This window comes from Magallana gigas, chromosome 6, assembly GCF_963853765.1.
Source record: "Magallana gigas chromosome 6, xbMagGiga1.1, whole genome shotgun sequence".
NCBI classification, from domain to species: Eukaryota; Metazoa; Mollusca; class Bivalvia; order Ostreida; family Ostreidae; genus Magallana; species Magallana gigas.
In genome coordinates this window covers 1,784,328-1,799,706 of record NC_088858.1, presented here as the reverse complement: position 1 = coordinate 1,799,706, position 15,379 = coordinate 1,784,328, and the positions used below count along the sequence as shown (strand labels likewise).

At 34.8% G+C, this 15,379-nt stretch overlaps 1 protein-coding gene across 2 annotated transcripts; it reads right to left on the bottom strand.

Annotated features, from left to right (window-relative positions):
- Positions 1-3,417: 3,417 nt before the first annotated feature.
- On the bottom strand, positions 3,418-14,218 carry LOC105319044 (putative transcription factor p65 homolog). Of its 2 annotated transcripts, none has more exons than XM_011416429.4 (12): positions 14,059-14,218; positions 13,392-13,499; positions 12,498-12,745; positions 11,313-11,458; positions 10,064-10,155; positions 9,293-9,433; positions 8,817-8,915; positions 8,169-8,263; positions 7,726-7,864; positions 7,534-7,599; positions 6,575-6,646; positions 3,418-4,765 (listed from the first exon to the last, which is right to left on the bottom strand). In XM_011416429.4, exons 1-12 carry the CDS (start codon positions 14,081-14,083, stop codon positions 4,149-4,151), a joined length of 1,848 nt encoding a protein of 615 aa, XP_011414731.3. In that variant the 5' UTR covers positions 14,084-14,218; the 3' UTR covers positions 3,418-4,148.
- Between the last annotated feature and the right edge of the window lie 1,161 nt (positions 14,219-15,379).

The following is a 15,379-nucleotide window of genomic DNA, read 5'->3' as shown; positions in this document are numbered from 1 at the left end:
TGTCTGCAAATGAACTTTGTTTTGAAGTTAAGGTCAATTTTGAATGATGTGTAGTATTGTGTACATTCTTTGAAATATGGATTTAAAATATAATATTCATACTTTATTTTGGTTAAAATACCGTACACAATGATTTATGAAAATTTTATTGAATTCTAAAATCAAGATATATATTAAGATATCCTTTTTCACTATTTTATTTTTTAATTATTTATTTTATTTTTTTCTGCCTTAATGCTGTTAATTTTAACAGGTAATCAGATACTAACCCCATTCTGTCATTTCTGGAAAAAAATCTTATTGTAAATTTAGAAGAAAAGGATGAGAGAGCAGAACAATCAATCCCCTGGGATTAATTATCTTGCTTGCTGCAGAAAATTTAGAAGCTTATCTCTATCTGTCATATGAAGATTAATGAACACCTTCGTCTGCAACTGATGTTTGTTTTGAAGTTGAGGTCAACCCTGGGTGATACAACGTATTTGCATTCACTGAAGGCTTGCATTTTATAAAACACCTGTTTAAATCTTTTTTAAATACACATTTAATATAGTTTTTAATTTCGTTTTTTATAAGACATGAGGTTATCCCTGTTTTATGCAGATACAAGGTTACTATTTAGAGTTTTTAGACATTCAGGAATTATCTTGAAATTTTAAAAATACAGTTTTTACTTATAATTTTCATTTTTTTTTTTTAAATGTATTCAAATTTAACTCTCATTCCATGAGCTGCACCCTTATATTTTTACCCCATTTATTTTTCATCATTGTTAATATAAAGAGGATGGAATTGAAATTTTTTTTCACTTCTCTATTAATTGTCATAGCGGGGCCCTTCATGACTGGTCAGTTTTCTAGTTCATCCTGAATCTTCATGGCCCTTGAATAATGAACAACAAATTTTAAGCTCTAACATTCATAATTACATGTATAACCAAAATTAATATTCCAGTTCTCCAATAAAAAAAAAAAAAAAAAACAAGAGGCCAATTGGCCTTAACGGTCACCTGAGTAGCATATAACCCATACACAAACTTGTCGAGGAGTCTCGTATATGCATTTAATTAATTAGGTTTCATTCTGGATTAGAAAAATTATAAATTTGTAATGACTTCCACCTCCCTGCCTGAAATCTTTGAAAAGAACTGTGAAACCTATAATTTTGGCAAAAAACTTAAAAGATCTGGTCTACAAAATCAAGAATTTAGTTTTGCTTTCAGGTGTGTGGGAGTAAAGAAGGTAATTTTTTAACATTACATTAACACCTATACATCCATTTTGGCCCTGCCCTAGAGTCAAAACCCATACTCCAGGAGACATGAAAATTAAAATTTCAGTTGAGGACTTCCTGGTAAAGATAATTGTAAGTCAGTTATATACAGATATGTGAGAATAGAGAAGAAAATTTTTAACCATTATATGCATTAACACTATATATATTATACATATTGCCCCCCCCCCCCCCCCACATGTTCTGAACCCCTGACCCAGGGGCCATGAATTTCACAATTTTGGAAGAGGAGTTAGTGGACATCATAACCATGTACTGTGGTTTCATCAATATTCGTTGAATACCAATTTACGTGGATTTCGTTGTTAGGTTGATCCATGAAGTGCAATATCATTAGGGTTTTGTATTGATAGGGTCATTGGCCTTGATTTTACGCATCCTTGAAACTGTGATTTTCACTGAAATTTATCCACAAAAATTGATACCCTTGAATATTAATGAAACCACAGTTTTCAGTTTTTTGTCCACATGTGTGGGAGTATAGAAAAGGATTTTTTAAGATTTAAAACATTTTTACTATATGGCCATATTGGCCCCACACAAGAGCCTGAACCCTGACAAAGGGGTCATGAATTTCACAATTTTGGTAGAGAGCTTCATTGACATTATATTTACATCTACCAAGCATTATTCCCTCTATTTCTTACGGAAACTTATAGTTAATTCATAGCTCTATAGAAACAGCCAGATTGAAATCTACACGCCCCGTTCATTGATTGGTCGAAATCTACAGCGGCTGAAACTGACAAGAAAGTAACAGGACCAAACTTGACACGCCCAGTTTATCGATTGGTCGAGACCTACAACTACCTAGGAAAAATCACGGACTACACGAAATAATCATGACGATGTCAGACTTAAAGTCTCACAGGTGACGATTTGGCTGTTTCTTTTAGTTAACGTACTTACGTACATGTACATTAACAGTAATTTAGTGAATTTTACTTACTTTTCATAATCAATTTATCAATCGGCTAAAAGAAAGATGTTAATATAAACAATAAAATGCTTTCTTTGATGATTTATTCGGGTAATGAAGGTAGCGATCATTGCAGAAAACATTTACATAACCCGCTAACGCGAGTTATGTATTTTTTCTGCAATGTCGCTACCTTCATATCCCGAATGAATCACCACAGAAAGCATTTTATTGTTTAAATAACCAGGCATTTAGTTTTTAACAAATATATATGGGAGTAGAGAAGAAGATTTTCTAAGATTTAATACATTTTTACTATATGCCCATATTGGCCCCACCCTAGAGCCTGAATCCCTGACCCAGGAGTCATGAATTTCACAATTTAGGTAGAGGGCTTCATGGATATCATAATCATGCATTTAGTTTTTAACAAATATATATGGGAGTAGAGCAGAAGATTTTCTAAGTTTTAATACATTTTTACTATGTGGCCTTATTGGTCCCACCCTGACCCAGGGGCCATGAATTTCACAATTTTGGTAGAGGGCCTCATGAACATCATAACTATGCAACCAGTTTTTTCCTCACATGTGTTGGAGTAGAGAAGATTTTTGAAAATTTGGCTCTTTTTTTGCATATTTGGCCCCACATGCGACGCCCCGGGGGTGGTAGAGCCATGAATTTCGCAATTTAGATTCCTCTTACCATAGGGATGCCTCACACCAAAAATGGTAATAATCAGCCTTTTAGTTTTTAAGAAGAAGTTAAAAATGTAAAATTGTTAACGCACGAGGACGGACGAAAACAGATAGCAATAGGTTAGCCGAGTTTACTCAGGTGACCTAAAAATGATTTAATCTCATATTAGCCATTTAATTGTGAAATCATATTTTTCAAAAGTACATCAGAGATCCTGACAACATTGTTTTCCCCATTTGCTGACTATTGTTTTGAATGTCCTGTCCCTTTCAAATCAAATTGAAATTTTTCATTTTTAGTTTGGTCATAGCAGTAGCGTTACCTGTAAGTGGAGTGTATTTATTGAGTCACAGGAAGCAATTTGATGTATTGTTATTATAAATCTGAGTGACACAACTCGTGTGTTTGAACAGTGTGTAATTCCCAAAGGTGAAGGTCAATTCAACATCCTGGCATTTCCCCTAGATTCCTTTCTGATAACCTTGTACAAACACAAAAACTTTGAATGGGGTATTACTTGTACTTTATTTACAATGAGCTACATTTGCAATAAAAATATTGTATACAAAATATGTAAAATATTTACAAATGCGTAATTTTTTTGGACAAAATACAACCACACCAAGCTGTATGTTACAATAATACCAAATGCAACAATTGATTGGCATGAAGATTTTATGTACATATGATAAAATGAGTACTTTGAATTAAAATGAGCACTACACGTGAATTTGTATCAAAATAAATCTGGAATTTACCACTCATTCATACTCTCCCTATATATAAACCCTTTAACATTATAAGTATTGGGTAAATTCCTGCCTTTCAGTTTCACATCTAAATATAGAACACAAAAAACAGCCAACAAAGCAAGGTGTAGTTTCACTTCCTCGTTCAGTGAGTGGGCGGTATCACTTCCTGGTGTTTCCTTCATAGCTACTGACCACCGCTCTAGTAACTCGCATACCCTTGTGTATTTAAAGCACTATATCCGTCTCTTCTTAATCTACAGTCTGTGACCTACTTAGAATAATTTCCACCCGAATAAGCAAGTTATTCCTGCTGAGCATGCTATACGTGGGCGAACATGCACATAGGTATGTGTCATCTGTCTTTCACCTTGAAGGACAGATTTTCACCCAGAAATTTAAACTGGAGGGCATCCAGTGAGGAAATGAAATCATAACCCGCATAATAACGTAACAATACGAATAACAATGCCTCTGTCAGAGGGGCCTCAGGACTGGCCCAGAGACTGGACAGCTGTCTTTGTCTCGTCTAACCCTCCCTGATCATTTGTCACATTAAGATTGGCTCCCACTGAGGGGTCAAAGTTCATGTTTCCAATGTTTGAGCCGAAGCTGTCGAAGGACATGTTCTGATCCTGATCACCAAGGTAAGCCTGAAGCATTAAGTCTACATTCTCCTGGTCCATCCCCGAGCACTGACCCATTGCCTGACCTCCCATCATGAGGTTCTGGTTCAGCGGATGTGCAGGGTTTGAATTCTGTGGCATCCCCATGCCTCCACCGAGAAGAGACTGGAGGAAGGTGCTGTGGTCCTTTTCCAGGGGCTGACCGGGCTGGTTGATACGGCTTGTGGCCTCCTCCTGGAGTTTACGCACGGCCAGATTCTGCAGTAGTTTGATTTGCACGTCGTCAGGCAGGTTAGCGAGCTGTTGACGAACACTCTCCGTGGGGGTAATGGTCACATTTCCCATGGTAGTGTTGTCCAGGGTCCTTACATTGAGGGACGTGCCGTCCTTTGTGTGGGTGGTGGTGACATTGGACACTGGCGGCATCTGATGGGCCCCACCCAGAAGATTCTCCACGGTGTAGGGAGGGACTTCAGGCACTGTAAATTAATCATCAGTATTTGATTAGCAAGAAATCTAAGATATTTTATTTTGTTGTCTTTTTGATTGTGTTTTATCACTTCCATTACAAGTACAGGTACAGGGCCCCTTGAGGGCCTTTAATTGGTTAAGGTACTTCACTACACCGAGACGTATACTTTTTAAGACACTACAGAGTTCTTGAAATCTTTTTTCCACTGTCAGTCATTTGGACTGACAACCATCAGAAGTATGTCAGTCCAGACTGATTTCTATCAGTCCAAACATTTTCCAATAGAAAGATGAAAAACTACAAGTATATTTGCCTTATAGTTTCTCTCATTTTTACCTTAATTATTCTGATTTCTCCTATTTTTTACATTCTGGCTCCTGATAACATTCTTATTTATCACTTCATTAATTATTTTTATTTCCTTCCCTCTCTCATTATCAACTTTCTTCTTGTACTCTTTCTGCACATCTCATATGTAACTAGGGCTCGGTTGTCAGATAGTGGAGTTCTTATTTCCCGAAAAAAATTTATAAATGATTACATTGGGATTTTTGTGTGTATTTCTGTGTTTTGCAATAAAAACATTCACTGAAAACCCTGTTTCGGTGTATGCAATGTAATTTGAAAAAACGTAACGAGACAACACTCGCCATCTTGGATTTATAGGGGGCCCTCAGTTCACGCTATGTTTAAAACAAGTTCTCCAATTTCTCCCATGATTTCTGACGACATCTAGGTTGGAAAATGATTGAAAGACTTATTCCTATTGTCTGACTACATCTGTTAGCTGCATTATAAACACACCGTATCAATATGTACGAAATACTCGCCAAACTTATCGAAAGCAACGGAAGTAATAATTACTGAGGTGTTCCGAAAATGTATAATAAGTCTAGAGAGAGCGAAAAAAAAACTGCGAAAAACTCCTCTAGATTTATCATATGCGTTCGGATCTCCTCAGTGAGTATGAAAATTAGTTATATTTTCGCAAGTTACTCTGTCCATATCTACCGGTCATTTGGACTGACAGGCAACCTCAAGTAATCGGTCCTTGGTTATTTTTATCGGTCTTGCCGACAGGACCGAAAGATTTCAAGAACTCTGCACTACGTCACAAGATGGCGATTTAAATGCTTTGTTAAACTGTTTGTATCAATTGATTCAGGTGTATATCGTCATAGCTCAGTGGTTATAGTATCAGGCTTATGAACCGCAGGTCATGAGTTCGAATCCACCTGGGGTTTTTGTTTATGTTTACTGGATGAAATTTTTGAAAACATCATTTTTTATCTAAAATTGCACATTTTTTCACCTATTTGACATATACACTTCCTATCCACCATGCGTTCTATCATAATCAAGTAATTTTCTGCTGATTTGAGAAACTATTTTACGGTGTAGTGAGGTACCTTAATAAAGAAATTGAAATTGAATTGAAATTGGTACTTCATTCACTAACACTTTCAAACAAGTTTAAAATAAGAAAAGCCTTTTCAGTGTATCAAAATTTCTTCTTCTGAAAAGATTTTTATTTTACAAAGAGGCCATTCTTGGGTGAGGTTTTACAACAATGAGGCCAATCTGGGGTGAGATTTTACAAATATGAGGCCATTCTGGGGCGAGGTTTTAAAGCATTGAGGCCTTTAAAGGACGAGATTTTACAGCAATAAGAACGAGATTTTACCAAGACGAGTCCATTCTGGGGTGAGATTTTACAGTGACAAGACCATTCTGGGGTGAGATTTTACCAAAACATTAGGCCACTCTAGGGTGAGATTTTACAGCAACAAAGCCATTTTGGGGTTAACTTGCTCACCTTCTTGCTTGATCCTGGACTTGGTCGCCTTTATCTTCAGCCTCTGCTTGATGTCTTCTCCAGAGACATTCACTTCAAAAAAAAAAGAAAACACACTATCAGACACCTCTCATTTAAACAAAACTCTCTTATCTACCTGTACTTCTTCATCCTCAACACATTTACATGTAACTCAATCTTTTGAAGAAATACTATAGGCATCAAATCTACTAAACTTCTACAGGAAAATTTATACTTATTAATAATTGATTGCTAAATGAAATATCTAAATGTACAAATAAGGAAATTCTCTTCGCAATTTAAAGAGGTTCTTCAATCCTCACAAGAAACTTTTACATGTACATGTACCAGTATTTGTAATTTAATCTATAAAGAAATCTCACACCCCTTGACTTCATTCTTTTTGTGACAGTACATGTTCATCACAGAGATTTGAATGCATTGCGAGATTATTCATACTACCATTTTTTACTTTATTTGTCAAACATAGTATCTAAGTGGATACAGCATCAGACTACCGCCAAGCATCTCCGGAGTTTGAAAATGACAAGAGTTTTTTTGTGAAAAGTGATAAAATTTAAAATTCTGTTATTTTGATGTCATATGTTAGAATAGTGGGTTTTTTTTAGAATACATCAGTTTTTGCTGGTTTAAGAAACTTTTCTCTGAAGGTGTGGAGGACCCTTAAGTAATATTAATATCTAACTGTACCTAGGTACTGTATATACAGGCAAATATTCGCCCTTATTTTACTTTCACTCCTTTCGCCCTTGTTGCCAGCAGGCAAACGTAAGACAGAGATTTCCAATATCTCATATTATTTTTTTTTAAAGACAGCTGTGTCTGGGCAAATTCAAGATGGGGCGAAAGTGTTTGTAAGTTTAGAAAATTACACAGGGCAAAAATAACCCATATACAGTATGTGTAAGACTTTGAGATAAAACTGATGTAAGACTCACTATCAAATCCCCAGTTTTTCAGCTGATCAGCCTTCCTTTTTCTTTTCTCCATGATTCGGTCAGGATCTGTATTAACAAGAGAACTCATCATTATGACCTTATCATTCATTCTGTATATGCTAGTGTTTGTTATTTTGAGTACTATCTATAAACTGTAAAACTTTAATATGACACATTTTTAGACTTCTGTACCTGGGTCTTCAGGCATGTAAATGAATGGGATTGAGTCGCTGGTTTCGGGTTCATTGTTGCGTTTGAGCTGCATTTTGACCTCCTTTGGCCGTGTGATCATTGTGTCTTTGTAAGGTGGTGTGCGGAAGACAATGGCGTACTGCGAATTAAATCAATCAAAATAAGGAAAACCATTTTCTTAAAAAAAAATTCAATAGTGGAAAACCTAAAGAGGTAAGGACAAATAAATTAGGACTATATTAGAAGGGATTCACGTATTTTAAAGATCTAGATACAAAACAATTATATGCCCAATATAACACAAGCATAAGGAAGCTAATTCACCTATTTTGTGAAAGATTACAGGGCATACATAAAAAACTATCAAATTTCATTCATAAAGGTCTTTTCATCCTAAAAGGGCAGAGTTGACGAGGAATGTTTGAATTTCTTCAAGTATTTACCTGTCTGTGGATGTCGTTTGTGCTGAAGTCGGCAAAGTCTTCCCACAGACATTCTCCACACTCTGTCTCCTCATAGAACCGGACCACAATATCATCTAGGGAAACATACACAATACATCAGTAAATGTCGAAAGAATTAAAATTACCACAATATCATCTAGGGAACCATACACAAAACATCAATAAACGTCTAAAGAATTAAAATTACCACAATATCATCTAGGGAACCATACACAATACATCAGTAAATGTCTAAGGAATTAAAATTACCACAATATCATCTAGGGAACCATACACAATACATCAGTAAATGTCGAAAGAATTAAAATAACCACAATAAATGTCTAAAGAATTAAAACTACCACAATAAATGTCTAAAGAATTACAATTACCACTTAATGTCCAACATAAACCAAATGCTCATTTTCATTAACAGCTAACATTTTACTTTTTTGTAATCTTACAGCCTCAATGCAATGAATTATTGCTTTAAAAATATTCAAAAAAATATTCTTGATTGTTCTCTAAATTAATTTTATGTGATTTTCAAAAACACACTAAGTAATTCAAAATCAGGGCTAAAATGCAAAATTTACCTGACACAAAAAATATACATGTATACAGAAAACTGCGATCAATTCCACGTACCTCTGTTGATTTTCTCACACAGCAGGAAAACCTCATCACCTCCCTTTGCCTTCCCCGAGTGTCGGTCTACTCGGCAGATTACCAACTCGTTCAATGACTCTGCAAAAGGAAAATTACAAACATTAGCCCTCACAAACAATATGGACACACATGTATCAAGATTCACAGTAATGCATGTTTTGTTTCAGTTTGTAGCATGCAAAAAAAACACCAAATCTTCAAATTATTTTTATCATGAATACAATATACGACTTGCTTTTATCATGAATATGAAATGCATGTACATCTTACTTTTATTAAATATGAATAACAAATTAATGTACAACTTACTTTTATCATGAATATAACGATATAAATGTACAACTTACTTTTATCATGAATATGAAATGCATGTACATCTTACTTTTAATATGAATAACAAATTAATGTACAACTTTCTTTTATCATAAATATAATGATATAAAAATACAACTTACTTTTATCGTGAATACAATGTGATACAACGGGAGGAACAATGCGGGTGATTTTTCCATTTTCATCTGGCAGGAATACTTGGAAACACAGACGGACCACGTTAAGATCTATACTGTTGATTTTGTTCAAGTGTTTGAAACCACCTGCAATGCAAATTTAACATTCCTTGAAATGTAAGCACTAGAAAAAGAACTTTTACTAAACAAACCACTGTTGTCAGTCACCTGATTGAGGACTGAGATGTCATCACACTTATTAGTAAAACACAGGTATACATGTGTTTACAGGCAGTGGTTTACACTGGTATACATGTGTTCACAGGCAGTGGTTTACACTGGTATACATGTGTTTACAGGCAGTGGTTTACACTGGTATACATGTGTTTACAGGCAGTGGTTTGCAATGATAGTCATTCACCATCTAAAGGTACATGTAGTCATAATGTTGCAAAGATTTCCAAAGCAGAAAAAAAAGACTTGATAACAGTATCTGCTTATTCACTGTAATGTTACAGACATTTATACTGTAAACCACCTTTCATTTGCATGCAAGAAATTTTCGCATAGTTGGCGAATATATCTTGCCAAAATAATGACACAGGTACATGTACACATAAGGCCTGAATTAGTCAGCATAACCAGTTTATCTCCAGTCAATTGCGAAAAAAAGTCGCTGTAAAAAATAGCACATTTACTGTATTTCCTCTGGATTTAATAAATCACCGATTTTGATATACATGCAAAGGCATTTTATAACCTGAAGGTATTGCTTACTCTGGAATGGATCCACGTTGATTTCTTTTCTCTGTTTCAGGTTATTTTCCACATCTTTCTTTTTGGCACACTGTATTCCGAGGTGTGGGAAACTGTTAAAAAATAGCATATTTATCAGAGGAATTGTATATATAGGAAGATATTGATTTTATATTTTCTAAAAATCAATCTTTTTGAAAAATACAAAACTTCATCTTGAGTTTTTGTAACAGTTACAGATGAGTTTTTGTAACAGTTACAGATATGAATAAGATAGACATGAACATCCACCTAGTGACCTATCAATTACAGTCAAACTTCGTTATCTCGAACTACGGTAGATGGGACTGTTTAAATAGTTCGAGATATCCGAGTACATGTATTTGAGATATCGAGGGTAAAATACTTAAAAAGTAAGTGGTTGGGACTTACAATTCACTCCGACATATCCACTGTATTCGAGATATCAGTGTTAGAGTTTAACTGTACATATATTGCTCGTTAATAACTCATTTGTCATCCCCTTCCCCATGACAAAATTAGTTTTGTGCAGAATGGTAAAAAAATTAAATTCTGCCAAATTGAAACATATTTCATTGCTTTGTTTGTTTTTTTTAAGTAGGACAATTTGAAGAAACTTGTCCCAATCAGAACAAACACATTCTTTCCAACTTAAATGTGCTAATTTTCTCAATTACCCTAACTATAAAAAAATGGAAAATCAATCCCGGTATATGAATATACATGTATGATAACTGAACTGCTTCTCATGTTTTTTAAACATAAAGTTGAAATTCAAACTCTAGAAATCCAAATTATGACAAGTTTAATAAATATGTAATGACTTTCCCTACAATGTCACTTCTTTTCCCAATTTAAATGGTTTCATCTCTAGTATCAAAGTGTGACACAAGATCCCTGAATTTTTAAAATTTAAATTGAAAATATTGTGCTGTGCCTATAATGCAAACATGCAGTTATGTCAAAATCATAAATCATATTAGATATTTATGAGTTAAATCATTCAATTGATTTAGGTCAAAGAATTTTTTAGTAGCCTGACATTTATCGATTGTCATTAATACTGTATTAGATCAAGTCTCTCCCCCTCCCCCACTCACTGCCCCCTGAACTTAAACAAACATGCAGCACACCTAGTAATGACCGTGGAATTTGTCAATATTCTCCATGCCATATAAGATCTGCGAGTTGTTAAACATCATGACAAACACAAGTAAACAGTGACCAGAATTCCTGGACTTTTTTTTACCTGATGACGTTGGTGTCCTTGACCTTTAGGGTACAGACCCCCCTTTTGCAGTCCCTGCCCACTAGGTTGTGGGGGTGGGGTTCGTACGGCTGATCTTTGGTCACACAGGAGACCACTATCACCGCTGTGCCAGTGTAGTTGTGAATCTGTAATATAATTAAAATTAAGTTAACAAAAAGAGCATATTCATCTACCTTAAAATTCCTTCTACATTGAACCATTTAACCTGAATAATATGTACAGTTAATTCCTTCTCCAACAGAAAATTCAATCTGTATTAATAGTTACTAATTAAAATGATGTCACCAACAGGAAAAAATTGGCAAATTCATATACCTTCCTTCTCTAACAGACCATTCAAAAAGTGAAAGAATATTTAAAATAGAGAGAACAAAGAGAACCATCATCAGATGTCGTAGACTCTTTTTTTAATGAGAGTATTCAGCAATTCCATGATTTTGTATATACCGGTAATCGCAAAATATAATGTTGAGAGCACATCACTTTAACTTTATTATTATGTTCAAAATCTGCCAAAGATGCTTTTCATGATTTTACACGAATATTAGTTTGTCATGTTTTTGAGGAAATTGCAATATAATTGTGTACGAATTTGTCTAAAACCTTAAAGTACCATGGTTCTCTTTAGTGAGCTTTGTTAAAAGATCGATAAAATTAGAAGTATTCTCTTTTATCTTCATTTATAACTTTAATCAATTTTTGAATGGATGGGATTGATTAATTGCAAAGTTGTCCAACTGTATCTACATGTGAGCATCAGTTTAACGAGTCCACATCACCCCACCGCCTACCCCAAACGATCTTTCTCTTTCCCTCCCACTCCACAATTCTTGCATATTAAATGCACAAGTATGTCCCAAATTAAAAAGGCCTCATGATCATGAAACATTTTTATACTTAAGTTCAAAATTCAATCATTTTATTATAATATTATAATCTGTCATAAAGTTATGGTTTAAAATTTGTAATTACTAACATAATAAAGAGACACATTTTGAATGCATTCATTTTCATTTTTTCTTGTATTTATCACAAGACAATAAGACAGTGTACAAGTTTTGACTTAAGACTACGATTGCTTGATGATCCTGAGGCCAGGCCTCTTGGACTTCAATGGTGTTCATCCCATAACTATTTAGCACAACTCAAACAGGACTTTTGTACCTTAATGGTTGGAAAGGTCTTCTTCTCAGAGGTGCTGCCTTCACCAGGAATGCTGCCCGCTGATCTCCCCTCACACTCATAGCGGAACCGCAGCCCTCTCTGCTTGGGCTGTTCTACGATCTCAACATATATTCCGTCTTGCGTTTTGTGGGGGGTTCCTCTGTGCGTTGTCTGTTTCTGTGGCTTGGGGGGTTGGGGTTGAGTCACAGGAATTTGAGGGGTCATGAATGATTCCTGATTTTGTGCTGCTTAAATAAAAAAATATTTACTTACAAAGTGGCAATAATCTGTTGTTTACCATTAATGTGTTACATTTTGTTTGTACATAAATCATCACATTTTTATACACCAATTATTTGCATTAATTCTGAATCAGTGCTTGTTTTCTCTGGGCACACAGATCGTATTAAAACAAGAATGAAATACAAATAAGCTATGGAAACAGTGTTTGGTATAAATTCTCATACTGTATCAAACTTTCAATATTCTTGAAAAATTTTCATGAATCTACTCTATAGGTTAGAATTTTGTAACAAGATACTAAGCTATTGTCAAAATTTTCTTTACACTAGATGAAACCATTTTAGTCCTAGCGGAATGTCTTGAGTTTGCTGGAGATGAATTTAAATAGTAGCTCCCCTTTCTTATACTGAAGTGTGAACCAATGAAAATCAGAAAACTGGTGATACATTGTTGAAAACTTGGTAGATGTAAACTATCATCAGTTAAATATACGAGATTAGGAAGATCTGTGTTAATATTGATAAGCGGTGAACAGAGAAAGGAAAAACAAACTTACTAGCGAATGAAACAAGAAGAATATATTGCGTGTAGATTTAACAGGAATTTCCCTATAAACTACAACAAATCAAGAAATTTTCTTCAGTTACTTACTTATCAGTTGAACCAGGTCATTATCTGCTGGGTCAAAATTTGTTAATAATTCATGGTTCCCATCCATTAGAAGCCTCAAGTCGTTACTTCCCAAACCCATCGGGTTATCTGAAGATTGAAAAAAGAGTGTTGGTCTATAAACATCAAGTCAGAATGACATTATTGTAACATTTTCAATAATGTAACATTTTATCAAAAGACTTCCCACCTCATGAGGAAGTTGAAAAAAAAAATCAACACGAACGTAAAACTTTTCATGATTGTATAAGCGTGACATGCTTATCTCGTTATTTATTTTTGTTTCGGCGTGGGTGTTTGTGTTTACAGAGGTAGATGTTATACTGACTGATCTCTGAAAGGGTCACTCTTTTAATCTACGTGTGTTCATGCGTCACGCTCCGATGAACACAGATTTCTTCTCTTTTTGTATTTTCTACAAACTAACGGGATATGTCTTGCAAAACTTTTAAAGTCTAGAAGATTACGGCCCAAAACATGTCACTTTGCCAAGTTGTCATTACAAATTATCCTTTTCAAGAGCTATATTAACTGCAAAAATACAAATGGCGACCAAAATATTTTCCACTTTCAGTTTGACAATTGACATCGAGCAGTTTTTGATTAAAACCCCCATCTGTACCAATAATTTTCACCGTCAAATACATACCGTATCCAAAGTTGAGCTCAGCCATGTCAGTATAGACACAAATTTTACCACACTGAGTATATTTCAGGAGTTGGACTTTCCAAAGTTGTATATTCAGTGTGAATTTCCAAGACGTAATGGTGCTAATTTTAGCCTTCGTAGAAACCCGTGGGTGTTCGGCAATGACCGACATCGCATTCCTTGCAATCGGCCCGTTCTTGCATTTTGTAAACGATTATGCCTGGTATTTCAAAGCATTCTGAAAGTAATAAAAAAACATCTAAGGTCTATATTGTAATTTTTTTAATTGTCTATAACAAGCGGCATTTTCCGGTCTTTTCCGCTGTAGTTCTTCTCGTGGCTACGTCACAATATGGAAAAACCCACATAAACAGAAAATATGGTAAATCAATGCATATTTTAAATAAATTAAAAAGATAGATTTTATTGTCTTAATTACGCACATTAGTTCACCTTCTTAATCTGGATTTCATCAAACACAATGATTTATAGAGTACGTGCGCGTCGTTAAAGCGAGAAACAATAGTACATGTTATTTTTAAGTTTGTGCCATGATCACGGTCACTGGAAGTTACCGCGCGTAGCTAGCCGGCTTAAATTATTGGTGTCCAATTATTTAATTTTTTTTTTTTTCAAAGAAAAAGTTAGATTGATAGGAGGGGACTTTTAAGAGTTATTAATTAATCAGAAGTATAGACATTATATTCAGCCCCCCCCCCCTCCCTTTTGGAGGGACCGGGGTGTGATTTAGCATGGACCCCGGCTCTAGAAAAAAAATGCATGGATCCATGCTATTCTCTTTTGAGAAGTGGACAGGCATAGCCTACATGTAGGCTATGCCTGTCTACTTCTCAAAAGAGAATAGGATCCATGCATGCATTATACATTTCAATAAATCTATCATTTCGCCTCTTTTTTATAAAAAGAACATGTAAACAGTAAAGGCTTTCTTGGTGAGTGAATTAATCAAAACGCAAAACGTGTGACTACATTAAAATCATATAAAAGGAAAATTGTATTCGCTTGCTGACCATACTGCACATGTATCTATATCAATTTATGTTTATACATCTACTTAATTAGTATCTTTAAAATATCCAATTGTGTTCATATATTAAGTTAACTGACAAATTAAAGCCGAATCACCGTTTTTAAAATAAAGTTTTATGAAATAAATTTAGATCCGCGTGTGAATTTACGCATTACATACAGTCTTGAAACCCGAGTTCAATCAATTTATCCGAGTAAACAATAAAATGCTTCAAATGGGCGGTGTTTCATGCGGGTATGCAGAAAAAAAATGCATATCCTGCTTGATATA